Source organism: Lathamus discolor, chromosome Z (genome assembly GCF_037157495.1).
Source record: "Lathamus discolor isolate bLatDis1 chromosome Z, bLatDis1.hap1, whole genome shotgun sequence".
Classification (NCBI taxonomy): domain Eukaryota; kingdom Metazoa; phylum Chordata; class Aves; order Psittaciformes; family Psittacidae; genus Lathamus; species Lathamus discolor.
Genome location: NC_088909.1, coordinates 4,157,763 through 4,173,469, shown reverse-complemented (window position 1 = coordinate 4,173,469; position 15,707 = coordinate 4,157,763). Strand labels below are relative to the sequence as shown.

At 51.1% G+C, this 15,707-nt stretch overlaps 1 protein-coding gene and 1 long non-coding RNA gene across 2 annotated transcripts; both read right to left on the bottom strand.

Moving 5' to 3' along the window:
• Positions 1 to 5,036: 5,036 nt before the first annotated feature.
• On the bottom strand, positions 5,037 to 7,629 carry LOC136005462 (uncharacterized). The gene is made up of 3 exons (XR_010608783.1): positions 7,512 to 7,629; positions 6,679 to 6,750; positions 5,037 to 5,924 (listed from the first exon to the last, which is right to left on the bottom strand). It is a non-coding gene; the product is annotated as an uncharacterized LOC136005462 (long non-coding RNA).
• Positions 7,630 to 10,867: 3,238 nt separating this feature from the next.
• FOXF1 (forkhead box F1) lies at positions 10,868 to 15,386 on the bottom strand. The gene is made up of 2 exons (XM_065661667.1): positions 13,778 to 15,386; positions 10,868 to 12,270 (listed from the first exon to the last, which is right to left on the bottom strand). Exons 1-2 carry the CDS (start codon positions 14,835 to 14,837, stop codon positions 12,110 to 12,112), a joined length of 1,221 nt encoding a protein of 406 aa, XP_065517739.1. The 5' UTR covers positions 14,838 to 15,386; the 3' UTR covers positions 10,868 to 12,109.
• Between the last annotated feature and the right edge of the window lie 321 nt (positions 15,387 to 15,707).

The window sequence follows — 15,707 nt, the reverse complement described above, 5'->3', positions numbered from 1 at the left end:
TTTTTTTGGGGGTGTGGAAGTCGATTTACTATTTGGTTAGTACATTTTTGAGGCCTGGATCAAAAAACTGTCCTTTGGTAGCTGTGTGCAGCCATGTATACTGAGGTGGTTATGTTCTGTCAGCTAAAGGTTGTACCTGCAAATGCGTACTTGTGAGTTTGAAAGCCAGCTGCAGAAAATCTGTCGTAAGGCTTACAATTCTGTTTTTCTATAGCTTTTGCCTGTTGGAAGTTTTCAGTGTATTTTTAATAAAAATGGCTGGGGGGAGAGAATGCCTTTTTCGTGCTCTTGAAGAATGTCTGTGGAAACACTGGCTCAGACACCGAGTTCCAACAATAGCTATTACCACCAGGTGGAAGATTCTCAGCTTGCTTTGTTAATTCAGCCCTTTGTTAATCTTGTATTTCGACTTTCAGTCTGGCAGGGGAAAGTGAAGACCAGTTTTCTCCTCTGTTTTCCCTCAGAACATTTCAGGTGCCTTTTTTATGGATGTGGATAATTATAAAATAACTGCTTTTCCTGATTGTCTCTTACAATCTGGTGTGATTATATTGGCTCTGAAATGACATGAATATTAATCGTTGTAGTGGAAATGAAAAGCAGACAGACCACGGTCAAAACCTGTGGGTGACTAGTTTGATACGGAGTTGTTTGAAAAGTTGCTAGAGATGGTAGAAAATCCTGTTCCTGCTGTGCCTGTGTCGTAACCAGCCTGGTCTTCCTGCACCCACAACATCAGACAGCAGCACTGGCAACTTCTCCTTGTGAAAGGGCTGTCCAGTACTAGCTTGAACAGTAAGATTTGCATGCATGTGAACATTCACTTAATGGTGTAAAGGAGAATAATGATTTATTTGGTATGGCCTTTATTACTACTTTTTTCCCCCTTTGGTTTCCTATTCCTGAAAAACAAGTTGAATTTTGGCCGAACCATCCTTTCTAAACAGAAGCACTTTTGCCATTGACTCTGGGCACATAGTCAAAGTAAGCATCTAAAGGGGATATTTTTTTAAGTATGAGCTGGAAACTTTTTTTAGCCAGAGGGTACTGTTAAGTGTATTTTGAGCGTGTTATTATGCCTCAAGGGTCAGACATTTCATACAGTATTAAATAAAAAGTTCTCATCATTATTATGTATTCTCTACACAGGGGCTCAAGGGAAGTGTTGCTTCAACTTTTTGTAAGGTAAATAAAAGAAAGGTTTCTGAAAATAAATAGTGCCATGTTCTAAAATGCTCTCTTTTTCTTTAGCTCAATATTATTTTCAATATCACTTAGTGTGAATTAAAACCTAAGTGCTGCAGAGTCCTCTGCTTTTCGTTTCAGTAGTTGTGCATTTCAAGGGTAAGAGTCAGAGGTTATGTTAATACTTATACATACTCATTGTAACATGAGCTTAGAAGGCAGAGGAAAGAAAAGAAAAAAATCATGTGTCACTGCCTTCCCCTTCCAAATGATGGCAAATTAAATAACATGATCATTTGCTATTCTTTTTGACTCTTGCAGTCCTGCTTGATTGGGTGAAGACACACAGGTGACCTTCACACTTAAAAAGTACTTCTCTGCCAAAGAAAACTTCTAGCATCGCACACTTCCCCTGTTGCATTATAGGTGGAACCAGCCTTTTCTGGTCAAATATGTGGGAGTTTTATTCTCTACCTTATTTCATTCCTTAATAGTTGAAGTTTTAGTACAGATAATGTTTACATGATACGTAAATGCGTGATGTTGACTTGCTCTGCTCTCAAGGCTGTGCATAGTTGGGGTCCAGTTTTGTTTGGACTGGCATGTCTAGATAGTTTTCTGTTTGGAGCTGTGGTTCTGTGTGTAACCCACAGGGTGAGCTGTGTGAGGTCTGTATGCAGTTGGGCAGATCTCTGCAGTGTTCCTCCAGCCTATCACTTGTTTCTGTCGTGTATTGTAGGGCCATTTTCACGTATACAGGGCCATGTAGGGCCATTACTATTACTTTCCCAACAGGCAAGGTCCAAACCACTGCTGAGAAGATACTAACTAGACAGAGGTATGAGACCGTAGTTAGGCTCAGAGAAGATTCATTACTATAAGCTTAAGCTAATGCACCATTCATTAGCATTTTGAATGGAATAATAATGATGCTATGATAGTATTTCCAACTCCTGGAGGCTGGAGTGAGAGCAGCCCTGCGGAGGAGGACTTGGGGGTGTTTGGTGATGAGAAACTGAATATGAGCCACTTCAGTGTGCGCTCACAGCCCAGAAAGCCAACTGTATCCTGGGCCGCATCAAAAGGAGTGTGACCAGCAAGTCAAAGGAGGTGGTCCTGCCCATCAGCTCTGCTCTCATGAGACCCCACTTGGAGCACTGTGTGCAGTTCTGGTATCTTCAAAATAAGAAGAACATGGAGGTGTTGGGGCAAGTCCAGAGGAGGCCACGAGGATGATCATGGCTGGAGCACCTCCGATATGAAGACAAGATGAGAAAGTTGGGGCTGTTCAGCCTGGAGAAGAGAAGCTGCATTGAGACCTCAAATCAGCTTCCAGTATCTGATGGCAGCCTGCAAGGATGCTGCGGAGGGACTCTTCATTAGGGACTGTAGCAATAGGACAAGAGGTGATGGGTTTTAACTCAAACAGGGGAAATTCAGGTTAGATACAAGGAAAAAGTTCTTCCCTGTGAGGGTGGTGAGGCGCTGGCACAGGTTGCCCAAAGAAGTGGTAAATGCTGCATCCCTGGCAGTGTTCAAGGCCAGGTTGGACAGAGCTTTGGGCTGCATGGACTAGTGTGAGGTGTCGCTTCCCGTGGCAGGGGGGGGTGGAACTGGATGATCTTAAGATCCTTTCCAACGCAAACCATTCTGTGATGTAAGAGTCTCGGTTGATGAGAAGCTCAACAGGACCTGGCAGTGTGTGCTTGCAGCCCAGAACCCCCGCATGTGCTGGGCTTTATTCCCAGAGCATGAGCAGCAGGTCAAGGGAGGGGATTCTCCACCTCTGCTGCACTTCGGAGAGACACCCTTGCAGTCCTGTGTCCAGCTCTGGGGCAACAGCACAAGAGGGACATGGAGCTGTTGGAGTGAGTCAGAGGAGGCCATGAAGATGCTTCAAAGGCTGGAGCAGCTCTGTTCTGGAGACAGGCTGAGAGAGCTGGTCTAATTCAACAGGAGTTTGTGCCTGGGCACTCTGAAGTCAACACGATTTCTCTCTTGGACGGTGAGGGAAGCGGTGACAAGGATGGAGCCCTTACTGCTGCTTGGGGAGCTGCTCATCTTTAGCTAAAGGACATTTCAATGAAAGACACTAAATTGCTCTTTAATTAAACAATGCAAGACTGCCCAAGGCGCACTCCTACATGGACTCCTGGTGTCTTTAGTTGTATGATGTGGATTTCTTCCTATGGGCTGACCGAGTTTCTACTTGAGGAAACAGCAGATTTTGAAGAAAAAGTGAATGGAGCAGTCTTTCTGTCTTAGATCTATTGTTTCAGGCTCTCTGCATGCTCAGGAAGACATCAGTTATACATGAGTCATTTCTGTCTTTAAATCCACAAAACTCTGAAGTGCAATACATTTGGGTGAATCCTTGGACACTGATCTCATAATGGAACTTGAGGAACTGAGGCCTGCTTATGTTTTAGTTTGTCCCAGACCAAGATATTTTACTGACAATCAGAACATGAAGTCTGAAGAATTTACAGAGCCCTGAAGAATTTACAGGCACAATTAACAAGTTTTAACGATGAGAACCTTTACCCGAGTAGTAATTCTTCATTTAGTACCTGTTGTAGCTGTGGCCCTGCTGCTAGCATGTCAGTTGACCTTGGTTATGTCTACGTGGACAGTTGGTGCCTCATTGAGGTGGATACCAACCCTTATGTCCTCTCTTCTTTGCTGTGACTTAAGGATTCCTAGGATTAGGAAGGAGTGAAATACTCTTCTATCTTAAGACTCATGATAAAAACATCTACAGTGACAAAAACGTGCCTGGATGCTTCTGAGAAGTCTGAAACACTGGTGAAAGCTGGGGAGTCTGCTTTTAATAGGGGAACAAAGTGATCCCGAACGCAGGCTTGATTGCAGTTCACTTGCAGCAGCAGAGAAGCCTGCACTTCACTGCTGTGTGATGAGAAGAAAAGTTCAGCAGTACAATGGGAAATACTTTACTGAGCCAACTTTGTTCAGAAGTAATTAAAAATGAGGCCTTTTTATTCTCTCTGCAGCCTGATGTCCTTGCCTGTCATGTGGTTCAGCACATTCTTTCCAGCTCCTTTCATGGCACAAACAAGTTGGGATGTTGTTATTGCATGCCCCTCTTTTTCAGGGTTCAGTGGGGAAAGATGCTGAACAGCTCCGGAGGCTGGTCAATGTGAGGAAACCCAGCTCCATGGTCCTGGCAGCAGTGTGGCATCCAGCAGCGACCACCCTAGGTGTTACATTGCAGACGTGAGCTTCCCAGGGCCATTCCACCCTTCTTCCTCCCCTCCCTTGTGGGAGAGATGCTGGGAGAAAACAGATGAACGGAGCCTCTACCCGATCCATTAGGCAGGAGAACATGGTCACTTCGAAGCGGATTTTGGAGGGGATTTTCTTTTGTTGAATATTAGTCACAGCGTGGTGTGTGGCACAGAGCAGTGAGGCAACATGGTAATCTGCTAACAATAAAAGCGAGGTGGCGAAGTGCCACTCAGTGCTGAAAACTATACAGTCATTCCCGTTTTCCTTCAGACAGCTACGTCCATGCATTTCCTGGAGCAAGGACAAGGCCACACAGCTTCAAATTCACCCAAGACAACAGCGAGTAAACAAGCTGTGTTGCTGTGTAGTCTTCTCCAAGTGAAGAGAGTCAGAGATTGTTTCCATAGAGAGAAAAAAGGGAGGATTAAGTCTCAGCATCGGGGTGGGGAGGGAGAAGAGCCCTCTTCTGGGTCACACCACCAGGTCTGTATCCCCATCAGTCCCTAGTCCCCTCCTATAAAGCAGTCTTCACAGACAGAGGCTTTATCCCATTATCTTTGGAGACCTATAAAACAGCTCAAGAAAGGGATGGTTAAATACTGTCTTCAAGTCATGTCTGCCTTTTTTTCTCATTGTCTTCTACTGCTCCTAAGGGAGAAACAAATGTTTTTTTGGGGAATGTTTCCATTGAGAAAATCTAGCACTGGGGCTGCGTTTTACTCCACAACTGCAGCAAGGGGTGAGGAAGGGGAGGAAAAGCATGTGCTGGGTTCTCTCATTCCTGTTCCTCAGGAGGAACAGCCCCCTGTAGTAGTTCTGGCTCTGGAGGAAACATCTGTAGCTGTGCCCATGTTACTCAGGCAAATATACCCCCTCCGTGAGGTAGGCTGTTGTGTACGAATGCTTTTATTTCCTCATTGCCATCTATTAAAGATTATCTCCCTACAAGAAAAGTGCACCATTTCCCATGTTTTCATGTGTAATGTCCGTGATGTCTGCTATAAACATCATTAAACCTTTCCCTGCCCCTCCATTGACATAGGTATAAAAGTCACCGCTTTTCATCTTTCAAAGCACTGCAGAAATGTTTAGGGTCGTGTATCCTGCCATTGTTCTGGGCTGGGCATCCCACTGAAGTCACTGGGAGAAATTAGTTCAGGATACGGACCTATCTAGTCAATCGTTGCAGTGGCCCCAGAAACATCTATGTTTTACAGATGGGAAAGTTGGGAAGGCGGAGATGGCTCCTGCTAGACTGGATGCAACTGATAATTCCCACCACTTTGGAAAACAAATGGAAAGAACAGACTAGAAACCCATCAAAAGCCTTGGTAGCCTTTGGACTTCTCTATGCCACAGGTACGTCACGTCCCAGAAGGACATCTTGTTGCTTCCCAGTGGATTCTGCAGGTCCCCAAGCTCCAGAGGAACCTTCCAGGCCTGGCACACAGCACTTCCCTCCAGTCCAAGGGACAAACCACAGCTGTTTTGCCCTGGGATACAAGACACGAGAGAGAAACTGAGATACTTTCCCCTAAATGTGCCTCCTCCAGAGGTCTGGCAAGTCACACAAGTGTGTTACAGTCCACCCATCCCATGCAGGAACACATGGAGCTAAATTGGGGTGATTTTCTTTCTTTAAGGAAAAAAGGCAAACATACAGGACTGTTGGGAAAAAGGAAAGGAGAAAAACATTCATGAAATGCTGCAAAAGCTTTGACATTTCTAGGCATTATTGTATCCATTGCTGCCTCTCAGTATTTTTGAGCGACTAATTGTTCAGACAAGAGTAATACTTAAATTTTTCCAGGGGGATATCATGTTTTCAGAGTGTTTCCAGGCACCTCCACTGCTCAGTCTCCAAAGTGTGGCGTTTCCGTCTCTCTGAAGAGGCGATTACTCAGGTAGCTACTCTACAGCGGCTTTTCTTTACCACCACAGAGGAGCACAACTGCCATAGCAAGTTCTGCTCCAAGTGAACTCTTGGTACTGTAAGCCCCTGAAAGACTTTCCAGGCCATGTCATCTTGCTTTCCCAGGTGTGTTTGCTTATTTTTGCAGTAATTAGCCTGAAACTGAGCCACAGAGCTGCACTTTCTGTACCAGCCTGGCTTTTTCAACTCCTGATGGTTTAAATAAAGAAATGCCTATGTTTAAGCTCATATATATACACAAGGGTAAGAACTACTGAAGTGGCGCTGCCAGTGTCCCCTCATGTCTTTCCATAGTTAAGCAGAGATGGTTTGACCTCTAGAATTCTCACTTGCTCTCTGATGCTTGTCCCAGTGGCCTGCAGTGTTCCTGGGATCTCTCAGAGGACCTGTGGGAAGTATCCAAGAAGAGGAAATTCATGTTTACGACACAGTGATTCACCTCAGTGAAATTTTCTGATGGATTTTTACAAGCGCATGTGGTGACAGGACAAGGGGGAATGGCTTTAAACTGTAAGAGGGTGGATTTACACAGTAGGCAGAAGCTCTTCCCTGTGAGGGTGCTGAGGCGCTGGCACAGGGTGCCCAGAGAAGCTGTGGCTGCCCCATCCCTGGCAGTGCTCAAGGCCAGGTTGGACACAGGGGCTTGGAGCAAGCTGCTCCAGTGGAAGGGGTCCCTGCCCGTGGCAAGGGTTGGAACTGGATGAGCTTTAAGGTCCCTTCCAACCCAAACCAGTCTGGGATTGTATGATGGGATTCTATGATCTGCATCTTCCTTGCAAAAATTTAGCTCATCTTAAGATCTGAGTTAAAATCAAGTTTATCAGAAGTTTGGTGGGTCACAGCAACCTGTAATAGTGCGAATTGGTCTCAAAGAGCTTTTTATGGGCCTATACAAATAGATCTCCAGCCCAGCAGCTCAGTAAGGTTTATTCCTTCTGTTGTCTTTCCTTACTAATATTCTAATTTTAGTTTCTTACCAAGCAAGATGAATACTGGCAGTGAAAGTTACTTAAGGACCCAACTGAGCGGCATGCCTTTCCTCATAATTGTTTCTATGAATATCAGCTCAGGATTGTGGAGCTGCTGCTAGTGCTCAGGACATACCCTGCTCATTGAGGGGGTCTCCATTAGCCAGACGCATGCTCACCTGCACCAGGTATTTCTTCCTAGAGGATGACTCCCAGTGGCAAAGATTTCTCAGGAATGTGTGAACGCAAAGCCCAAAGAATGGACTTTTCCTGCAGAGATCAGTCTCAGGCAGCAGTTATGCTTGTAAATATGCATGGAAAGGGAACAAATGTTCAGGCATGGTCTTCCAAAAGCATTTCAGTGACACAGAAATCAAAGCTCTCTTTTTAAATGTGACAAGAACTGCGGCATGTATTCCCCTAGGTACATAGGTGCCAAATCCCTTGGTTTTGAGAGAGAAATCGGGCATCTGGTTATTTGGATGGATACGAAAATCTACCTGCTAACTAATCTACCTAACTCAGACTTGGCTTTCCAAATACCCATTTAAGATCCAAGGTGTCTCTTCCCCCCAGTTAAGTCTCCGAGGAGCAGGTTTTCTGCTAGTCTACTTAACGAGCCTCATCCAAGAACATCATGTGCCAAACATCTGCATTCGCACGCTATTTCCTCCCACCCCATGCCAAGTGTCCCTACCTGGGTGCAGAACAGCCCTGATCCAGAAGCCCCCCACGAACCTGGCCTGTTGAACCCCAAACATCGCGATGCTGAATCTGAAGATGCGACAAAGGGACGGTCACCTTCAGGGTTCCGGGTGCCAGAAGGGAACAAGAAAATAAAGAAAAGAAGAAAAGAAAGGAAAGATTCAACACACACGTGCACGTAGGGATAGGGAAGGTCAGAAACCACCAGATCCAGCCGGGTTTGAAGCCCGGTTTTGGGAAGACCAGCGTCAGTTGGTGGAGCGGCGCCGGTGCTGCCGGTCGCTGACAGCAGGTGGCGCTGCCTCCAAGGGAACGGCGCCTTCGGACCCCTCTTGGGATCCCCCCGCATTCCCGAGAGGCCCCTCGACGGCAGCGCTTCTCTCCCCAGAAAGACCGCAGGTCCCCCCCATAAACGTGTCCCTACCCTGCGAGGGACCCAGCCGTGCATCGTCTGTTGCAGGGGTTCCATAGCGTACGTCCCCGCTTTAAGATCCCCCCGTCATCCCCAAGCCGTGCCCCGAAGTGGTACCTTGCATCCCTCATAAACACACTGGGGGATACAAACTCGGCTGGTGTGGCAGCGGCCAACACGGGATCCAGAGCTGAGTAACCCTGTAGGGGTGGGAGAAGCCCCCGAAGTGGAGAAAAGGGAAGCACTGGGGCTGCCAATGCACCCCTGCAATGGCAGGGCATGGCCCTGATCCCAGACTCCCAGTTGGAGGTAAATCCTGCATCAAATCTCATTGGATGCACCAGGCCCTGTTTCTCACTATGCTCCAAAATTTCAGCCCTTTTTCCAAAATTTCAGCCTAATTTCGTGGGCCTCCACAGGGCATCTGCAATGAGAAACACTTTCCTACAGTAAAAGTGCCAAAACCCCACAGAAAACCGTGTTGTTGTGTCACATATGGAATGGAAAGTGGGTGATGAGATTGCTGACAGTGAACGGAGACGCAGCAGCTGACCACGGTCAGATCTGGGCCATTACATTAGGAAATACGGTGTTTCTGAGCAAGCCTACGTCTCATCTCCTTGCACAGGAGATTTCTGAGCTAGCTGACTCCTACTTGACTCCTGCCAGAGCCCAACAAGAGGTACGAGTGGAGCTTGTACAAAGGGACTTCTGTGATAGCAGCTAGAGGTTTTTGCTATCCCTTTGGACAATGCATACAGGGAAAAACTGGAGTTTGCCTTGTGGAGAAGAGCTGGGGACAGGAGCTGGTAAGGTTTCATCTTCTCCTCTCTGCTGTAGGTGTCTGAGATGGAGAGCTGCCTGTTTAGACTGCGCTCACTGGCTTGAGGAATATGTGGCGTCCATGGTATGCGATGGTTCTGTTTTTCCAGGTTTGGAAAACGACAGGAGGGAGAAAAATGAATCGTGTAAACCTTTGTTGGGAACAAACCCCTTCAAGCAGGACCTGAGGCTTGCAAGGTGCCTGCCTGCCTGCCCTTTCCAGCCTGGCAACGGTGCCACACACAAAAGGGCACGTCCAAGATTAATCCTCGAGGGTGAAAATGAACCTTAGGAGTGACAGTGAAATATCAGTGAAGGAAGAACCACTTGGCAAAGGCTGAACTCCTAAGCCTGGACCTTTATCTCAGACACACCTAGCACAGATATGTGCTGTCAGAGCAAAAAAACTCAGTTTTCAGCTTGGAAATAAAAAAGATGGGAATGATGCGGCTTACCTCCGACAGGGATGAGTAGTGCTGCAAACGATGGAGAGATCAACCCGTAAAGGCATAAAACCAGGAAAACCCCACTAAATACTGCAGGCTGATTGTTGCTGGCTTAAACAGATCTCCTCTAAAAATAAAAATCCAACCAAACAACCCCCCCAACTAAAAACCCCAAATAACAATAAAACCCACACTCACTGTGAAAGGCCTCCACCAGCTCTAATAGAACCTTTCCCACCTGCCTTAATTAAAAGAATAGTTAGATTTGTTGTTGTTACCAGCCAACTTTGCTTTTAATTAAGCTGATTACACACAGCTGGGCTAATTACCGCATACTAACCTAATTTCCCCATATAAAGGCAAAAACACGCAGCCAACTAATCAGATTAATTTGCGTGCATCTTTCTTTTTTCAATATGAGTGTATAATGTTCATAGTGTGAGTGCTGAGACAGGCGTATCTGACCACGGATTAAAGCGAAATTCCTCTGGTATGGGAGGAACCTAAACTAGACCATATAAACCCAAATTCTGCAGAAAAAGACTCATTTTTCTGATGAGCCGGGCTCTGTGTCCCCACTGCCTTCTCTCCTCTCCTTGCGGATTTATCTCTGCCCGGCGCAGGACCGTGATGGTGCAGAACTCAATCGGTTTGAATATTTTCTTATTATTATTACTATTATTACTGTCGTTCTTCTGCGGCGGCTACCACCGGAGGTTCCGCTGGGATGCGCGGTTCGGGTTGCCCAAAAAATGACCGTGTCCCTCCGGGGATGGAGAAGGAAAGAGAAGGAGCCGCAAGCTCCATCCCCGCAGCGCCGCGGCTCGTCCCGGGATAAGAAGCAAAGAATAAGAGTCAAACCCCTCCTTTCGCTTTCTCCTTGAATGGGGGGGGGGGGTTTGGGAGGGGGGGAAAGAGAGAATTAAATTGTAATAAAGAGAGAAGAACTTCAACCGCCTCTGGTTTTCCTCCTTTCCCTGTCCTCATTCTAAGCATTTCCACGCTGGAAGCCGACATCAAACACCCCCCCCGCGCCCCCCCCCCCCCCCAAATTCCCTTTCGAGCCCGCACCGAGGTGGGGAATTATAGCAGGAATGTTTGTGGGAGCGCTTCGCGGAGCCCACGGGCTCCTCAGATATAACTACGCGTGTTACACCGCATGCTCGTTTATTTGCTGCTCGTACAGTCGTGAAGCCCATGTACAAATAACATACATGTTTTATTTTGGTTCGATTTGTTTTTCCTTTAGGGACAAAACGTACAGAAAAGGGCAGGGAGAAAAAAAAAATAACCCCACAAAGTTACAAATTTATACAGTGCAGAAAGAATTAAAATAGGTATCACCGAACTGTATGAAGTCAGGGCAAAAAGACAAAATACGGAGGGAGGGGGTGAAGGGAGGGGAATAATCCTTCATTATATATATATTTCTATAAAAACATATGGAGAATTGCCTTTACACAGAGACCACGATCAGCTTAGAATTTATAAAGGTTAACTAGAAAAAAATCTATATGGCAAATATTGCCAACAGAGATTCACCGATTTAATACTGATCAACTGAGACTACTCGTGTCTCGATTATTAGCAACAACAAAAATAATGTAGAATAAATAACAGAATGAGCATGGCTGTCTCTTTTCAAAGTGCCTTTTCCTCTGCACAGGGTCTGATCCTGAAGTTTTTATGCAGGCAAAAAAGTAATTTTAATAGCAAAAAAAAAAAAAAAAGAAAAATCCCTCTGAGAGATTTTTGCCCTCTGCGTGTTTGCTGGATAAAGAAAAGGAAGATGGGGGGCATTTCTTTGGAGAATGGGCTCCAAATGAAGCGGGACAGAGAGGATCGAGCTGGGGGACCCCGGCCGCTCCTCCCGCGGTGCAGGGCGGAGAGGCCGCGGGATGCGCCTGTTTTGGGGTCGGGGACGTTTACAACCCCCCCCAGGTCGAGCCTGCTCCTCACTGCTTCGCGCTGATGGCACTGCTCAATGCCAAGGACAAAATTGAATTAGTAATTGAACTATATTTTTTCCCCTTTTTCTTTTAAAAAGAAACATCAAACCCTCATTTGTCGAATCCCTTAACGCAAACTCGCAGTCAGGGTTTCTCGCGGGGAGGGTTCTTTGCTGTCTCCTCAACCCAACCCCAAACGAAGAAGCAGAAGAAGGCAGAGACCGTCCGTGATTGAGGACCCGCATTGAAGGGTCCGGCCGATGCTCAGCTGTGGGGCAAGTTTAGCCCCTATCCCCCAACCCACTCCCGAAGAGCCGGGATCTCTCTCCCGGGCACAGTCTTTTCGCAGAGACCCCCCTTATTTCCATCGAGGGTCCGCGAGGGGGGCGTCGAGGCTCAGGTCAGGCCTCGCCGCCCCCGGGAGGTGTTTTTTCTTCCCTGTATCACATAACGCACGGCTTGATGTCCTGGTATGTCACTTGTTGGTGGTAATAGGAGCCGCTGCCCGCTGAATGCATGGAGGAGGAGGCCATGGCGTTGAAAGAGAAGACGAATTCCTTTCTGTCGCACATGCTCGGAGACTGGGAGTGATACCGCGGGATGCCTGCGGGACGGAGAGGAAAGATCGTCAGCCATCGACATTACATTTGATAGGGAAGTTGAAGACGGGGAGAGGGGGGAAAAGCCGCCGTCTGGGTTAAAAAACTCCAACAAAACAACCAAACCACAAAACAACCGCAAAACCCACCCCAACCTCTCCGCAGCCCCCAGGTCTAGAGCGGAATTGGCTGTATTTCTGTGTTTTCACACAGATACATGGGTGCTCCGAGAGCTCCGCGGGTGCGGACAGGTGCGGTGGGGAAAACCTCCTGTCCGGCCTAAGGATGCTTCGAGGAGAAGGAATCTGGATCGAGTCTGGTTTAATTTGTCCCCCATTTTACGCTCTTGAAGGTACCGGCTGCTTTTCCCATGGCTTCCGCAGGGTGCGAGGCAGGGAAGCAGGGCCGGCGGCAGGGACCGGGTGGAGAGGCCGAGGGCGAAGGGCCGGGGGGACCGGAGCTGTTCCTGCGCTTTCTGATGCCACTTGGGGACAGAAAACCCCCGCTAAACTCGGGGTGCTCCGGGGAGGAGCGGCCGCTCGGAACCCTGGTGCCAGCCGCGCCAGCGCCCATCGCCCGGGCACTAAATCAGAGCGCTTCGTTTAAGGCCGCGGGAGGGCCCGGCGGCTCCTCGGGCTTGATTTTTGCTCTGTTTTCCAGCAGATCCGGGTGCGATCACCGCCGAGGAGCCGCCCGGGGCTGTGCTCGGGCCAGGCCGCTCCGTCCGGCCCTGCTGATGCGCGTTTTTTCTCCTCTTCACTTCGTGGTTGTGCCTCGCTAACCTCCCCTTCACACCCGTTTGTGCCTGGTACTTCTCGCTTCCCCAAAGGCCCGGGGTGATGTGCAAGGATCCCCAAACCTGTCCCTTTACCGGCCACTGCTCCCAGGGCTGTCCCGTACCCTGAGATTCCACTCCCGAGATGAATTTGGGCCTCAGGACAAAGCCCAGCTCCGGCCTCATCCCTCCTGAGGCCTCCTCCCGTCCTCACCACCATCTCCCCCCTTCCAATAGCTCGGGCAAATCCCCTCCAGCAGCTCCACATAGGAGCCGGTGGCGATGCCTGGCAGGGGATGCGGGGCGCGGGGGCCCCCCGATTTCCGCATGGGCGGAGGGAGGCGATGGGCCTGGGAAACACAGCCCCGAAAGGAGCGGACGGAGGGTCCGGGAGGTGCGGATGGCAGGCACCCTAATGGGGAAATGCCCCCCCCCCCCCCGCCTTGTTCTCCCTCCGGAGCTCCCCATGTCGCGATAGAAGGGGAAAGAACCCTAACCCAGCAGCCCCCCGCCTGGCTGAGCCCGGAGGCCCCGGCAGCAGAGCGGCTTCCAGCGGTAGCAGAACCCCTGCCCCGCCGGTCCCAGCCCCGCAGTAACTGGGAACCCCGACGGCTGCCCGGGTGCGGTCGGAAGGGAAGCGAGGAGTGGATCCAGGAGGACCCACGCATGGCCATGAGCCCCCCCTCCGACCCCCGCGGCGGTGGCCTCGGTAAGTCCCACACGTGTCTGCGCCTTACCTTGGAGCTCAGCGGTGTTGTGGCTGTTCTGGTGCAGGTAGGACTGGTCGAGGGAGTGCGTGGAAAGGCTGGAGGACAGCGGGTTGGCAGTGGGGTTGCAGGGCGACAGGGGCTGCTGCTTGATGTAAGACGCGCCGGTGTTCAAGGCCGCCGAGGCGGAGGGTGCCCACGCCGAGGCCGAGCTGGAGTAAACCGAGTGAGGCTCCATCACGCCGCCGCCGGCGAGCAGCGGAGAGGCGGGCACGGAGCTCTCGTGGTGCGGGTATTCCCCAGCCGAGGAGCCGGTGCAGCCGCCCATGTAGGAGTGCCCACCGTTGGCGGGCAGGTGGGGCACGGAGTGTCCCGCGAGGCCCATCCCCTCCACGTTGCTGGACAAGTGCCCGTTCATCATCCCCAGACCCCCTTCGAGGGAGAGGCTGTTGGGGGGGCAGGAGAGCCCGCCGGCCGAGCCCTGGAAGCCGTAGCTCTCGGGGAGGTGGTTGAAGCTGAGCCCGTTCATCATGCTGTACATGGGCTTCAGCGCTTGGCATTTCCTCCTGAACCCGCGGGGTCGGCGGCGAAACGAGCCCTCCTCGAACATGAACTCGCTGGCCGGGTCGATGGTCCAGTAATGGCCCTTGCCCGGGCGTCCCAGTCCCTTGGGCAACTTGATGAAGCACTCGTTGAGAGAGAGGTTGTGGCGCACCGAGTTTTTCCAGCCCTGGTAGGAGCCGCGGAAGAAAGGGAAGCGGCTCTGCAAGAACTGGTAGATCTCGCTGAGGGTCAGGCGTTTCGAGGGTGAGCTTTGGATGGCCATGACGATGAGGGCGATGTAGGAGTAAGGAGGCTTCTCCGGCCGCCGGATCCCCGCATTGGTCTTCTTCGCTTTGGGACCGCCGCTGCCCGGGGCTCCACCGCTACCCGGGGCGCTGCCGGTCGCCCCGCCGGGCGCCGCGGAAGCGGTGTCCATGGCCGAGCTCTGCGGCTGCTTCTCGGCCACGGAGGACATGGGGCCGTAGCTGCTCTGCACCGGAGGAGGAGGGGGCTGAGAGGACAGAGCCTGCTGCGCTTCTGCAGTCATCTACGGCCGGGTCCTCGGAGGCCAGCCCCGGCCCTCCTCCGCCAACACCCCCCCCGCGCTCCCCCAAAAGGCCACGCTGCTGGGGGCTCGCCTCCACTCACCCCGCCTCCGGCCTCCTCCCGGCCCCCGGCGGGGTTTCTTTCCACCGGGAGACTTCACCCCTCCGTGGATAAACAAATGGAACCAACGATCCCCCCCCCCAGCCCCCCTTTCCCTCCTCCTCCCACTTTATCCCTAAATCCGAGCCCGGCTGCAGAAGGCGAGCGAGAGGCGGAGGGTCGGGGGGGGGGGTTGGGGGGTGCAGGGAAGCGGGATGGGGGGGGCGGGTGGAAGCGAGTTGAGCTCGGCTGCTGCGAGAAAGAAGCCGACGGCCTCCGCCTTGTCCCTCGGCGGGCCGGGCTCCAGGGGCCGCCGTCCCCGTCCCCCCCCCCCCGCCCAGGCTCTAACTGGGCTGGCGCTGCCGGTGCTGCGGGGAGCTGCTTCCCATCGCGGTGGCTGTCGAGTCTGCCCCCGGCCCCGCTGCTCGCCTTTTACTTTATCTCTAGCGGCGTCGTCTGCCGCTCCTTGACAGACGTAAGAGCGGGGGGCGATCCCCGCCCCAGCCCGGCCCCCTCCGCGCCCGCTCGCAGCTGGTGGGCAGCTTTTAAAGGGCCCTTTCCACGCCACCCCCAGCGACACAGGGGCTGCGCGACACATCCCAGCCCGCTCCCGTGTGTATGTGTGTGTTCTGGAAGGGGGACTTGTCACCCGTGGCCGTGGCGCTGTGTGGGGCTCCCCCCTTTCCCCTCATTTTCCCCGGCCACCCCTGCTAAAAATCACTGGAGGGAGGTGGGAAGGGCCGTGGAAGGGGCCGGGGCTCGGCGGTGTGGG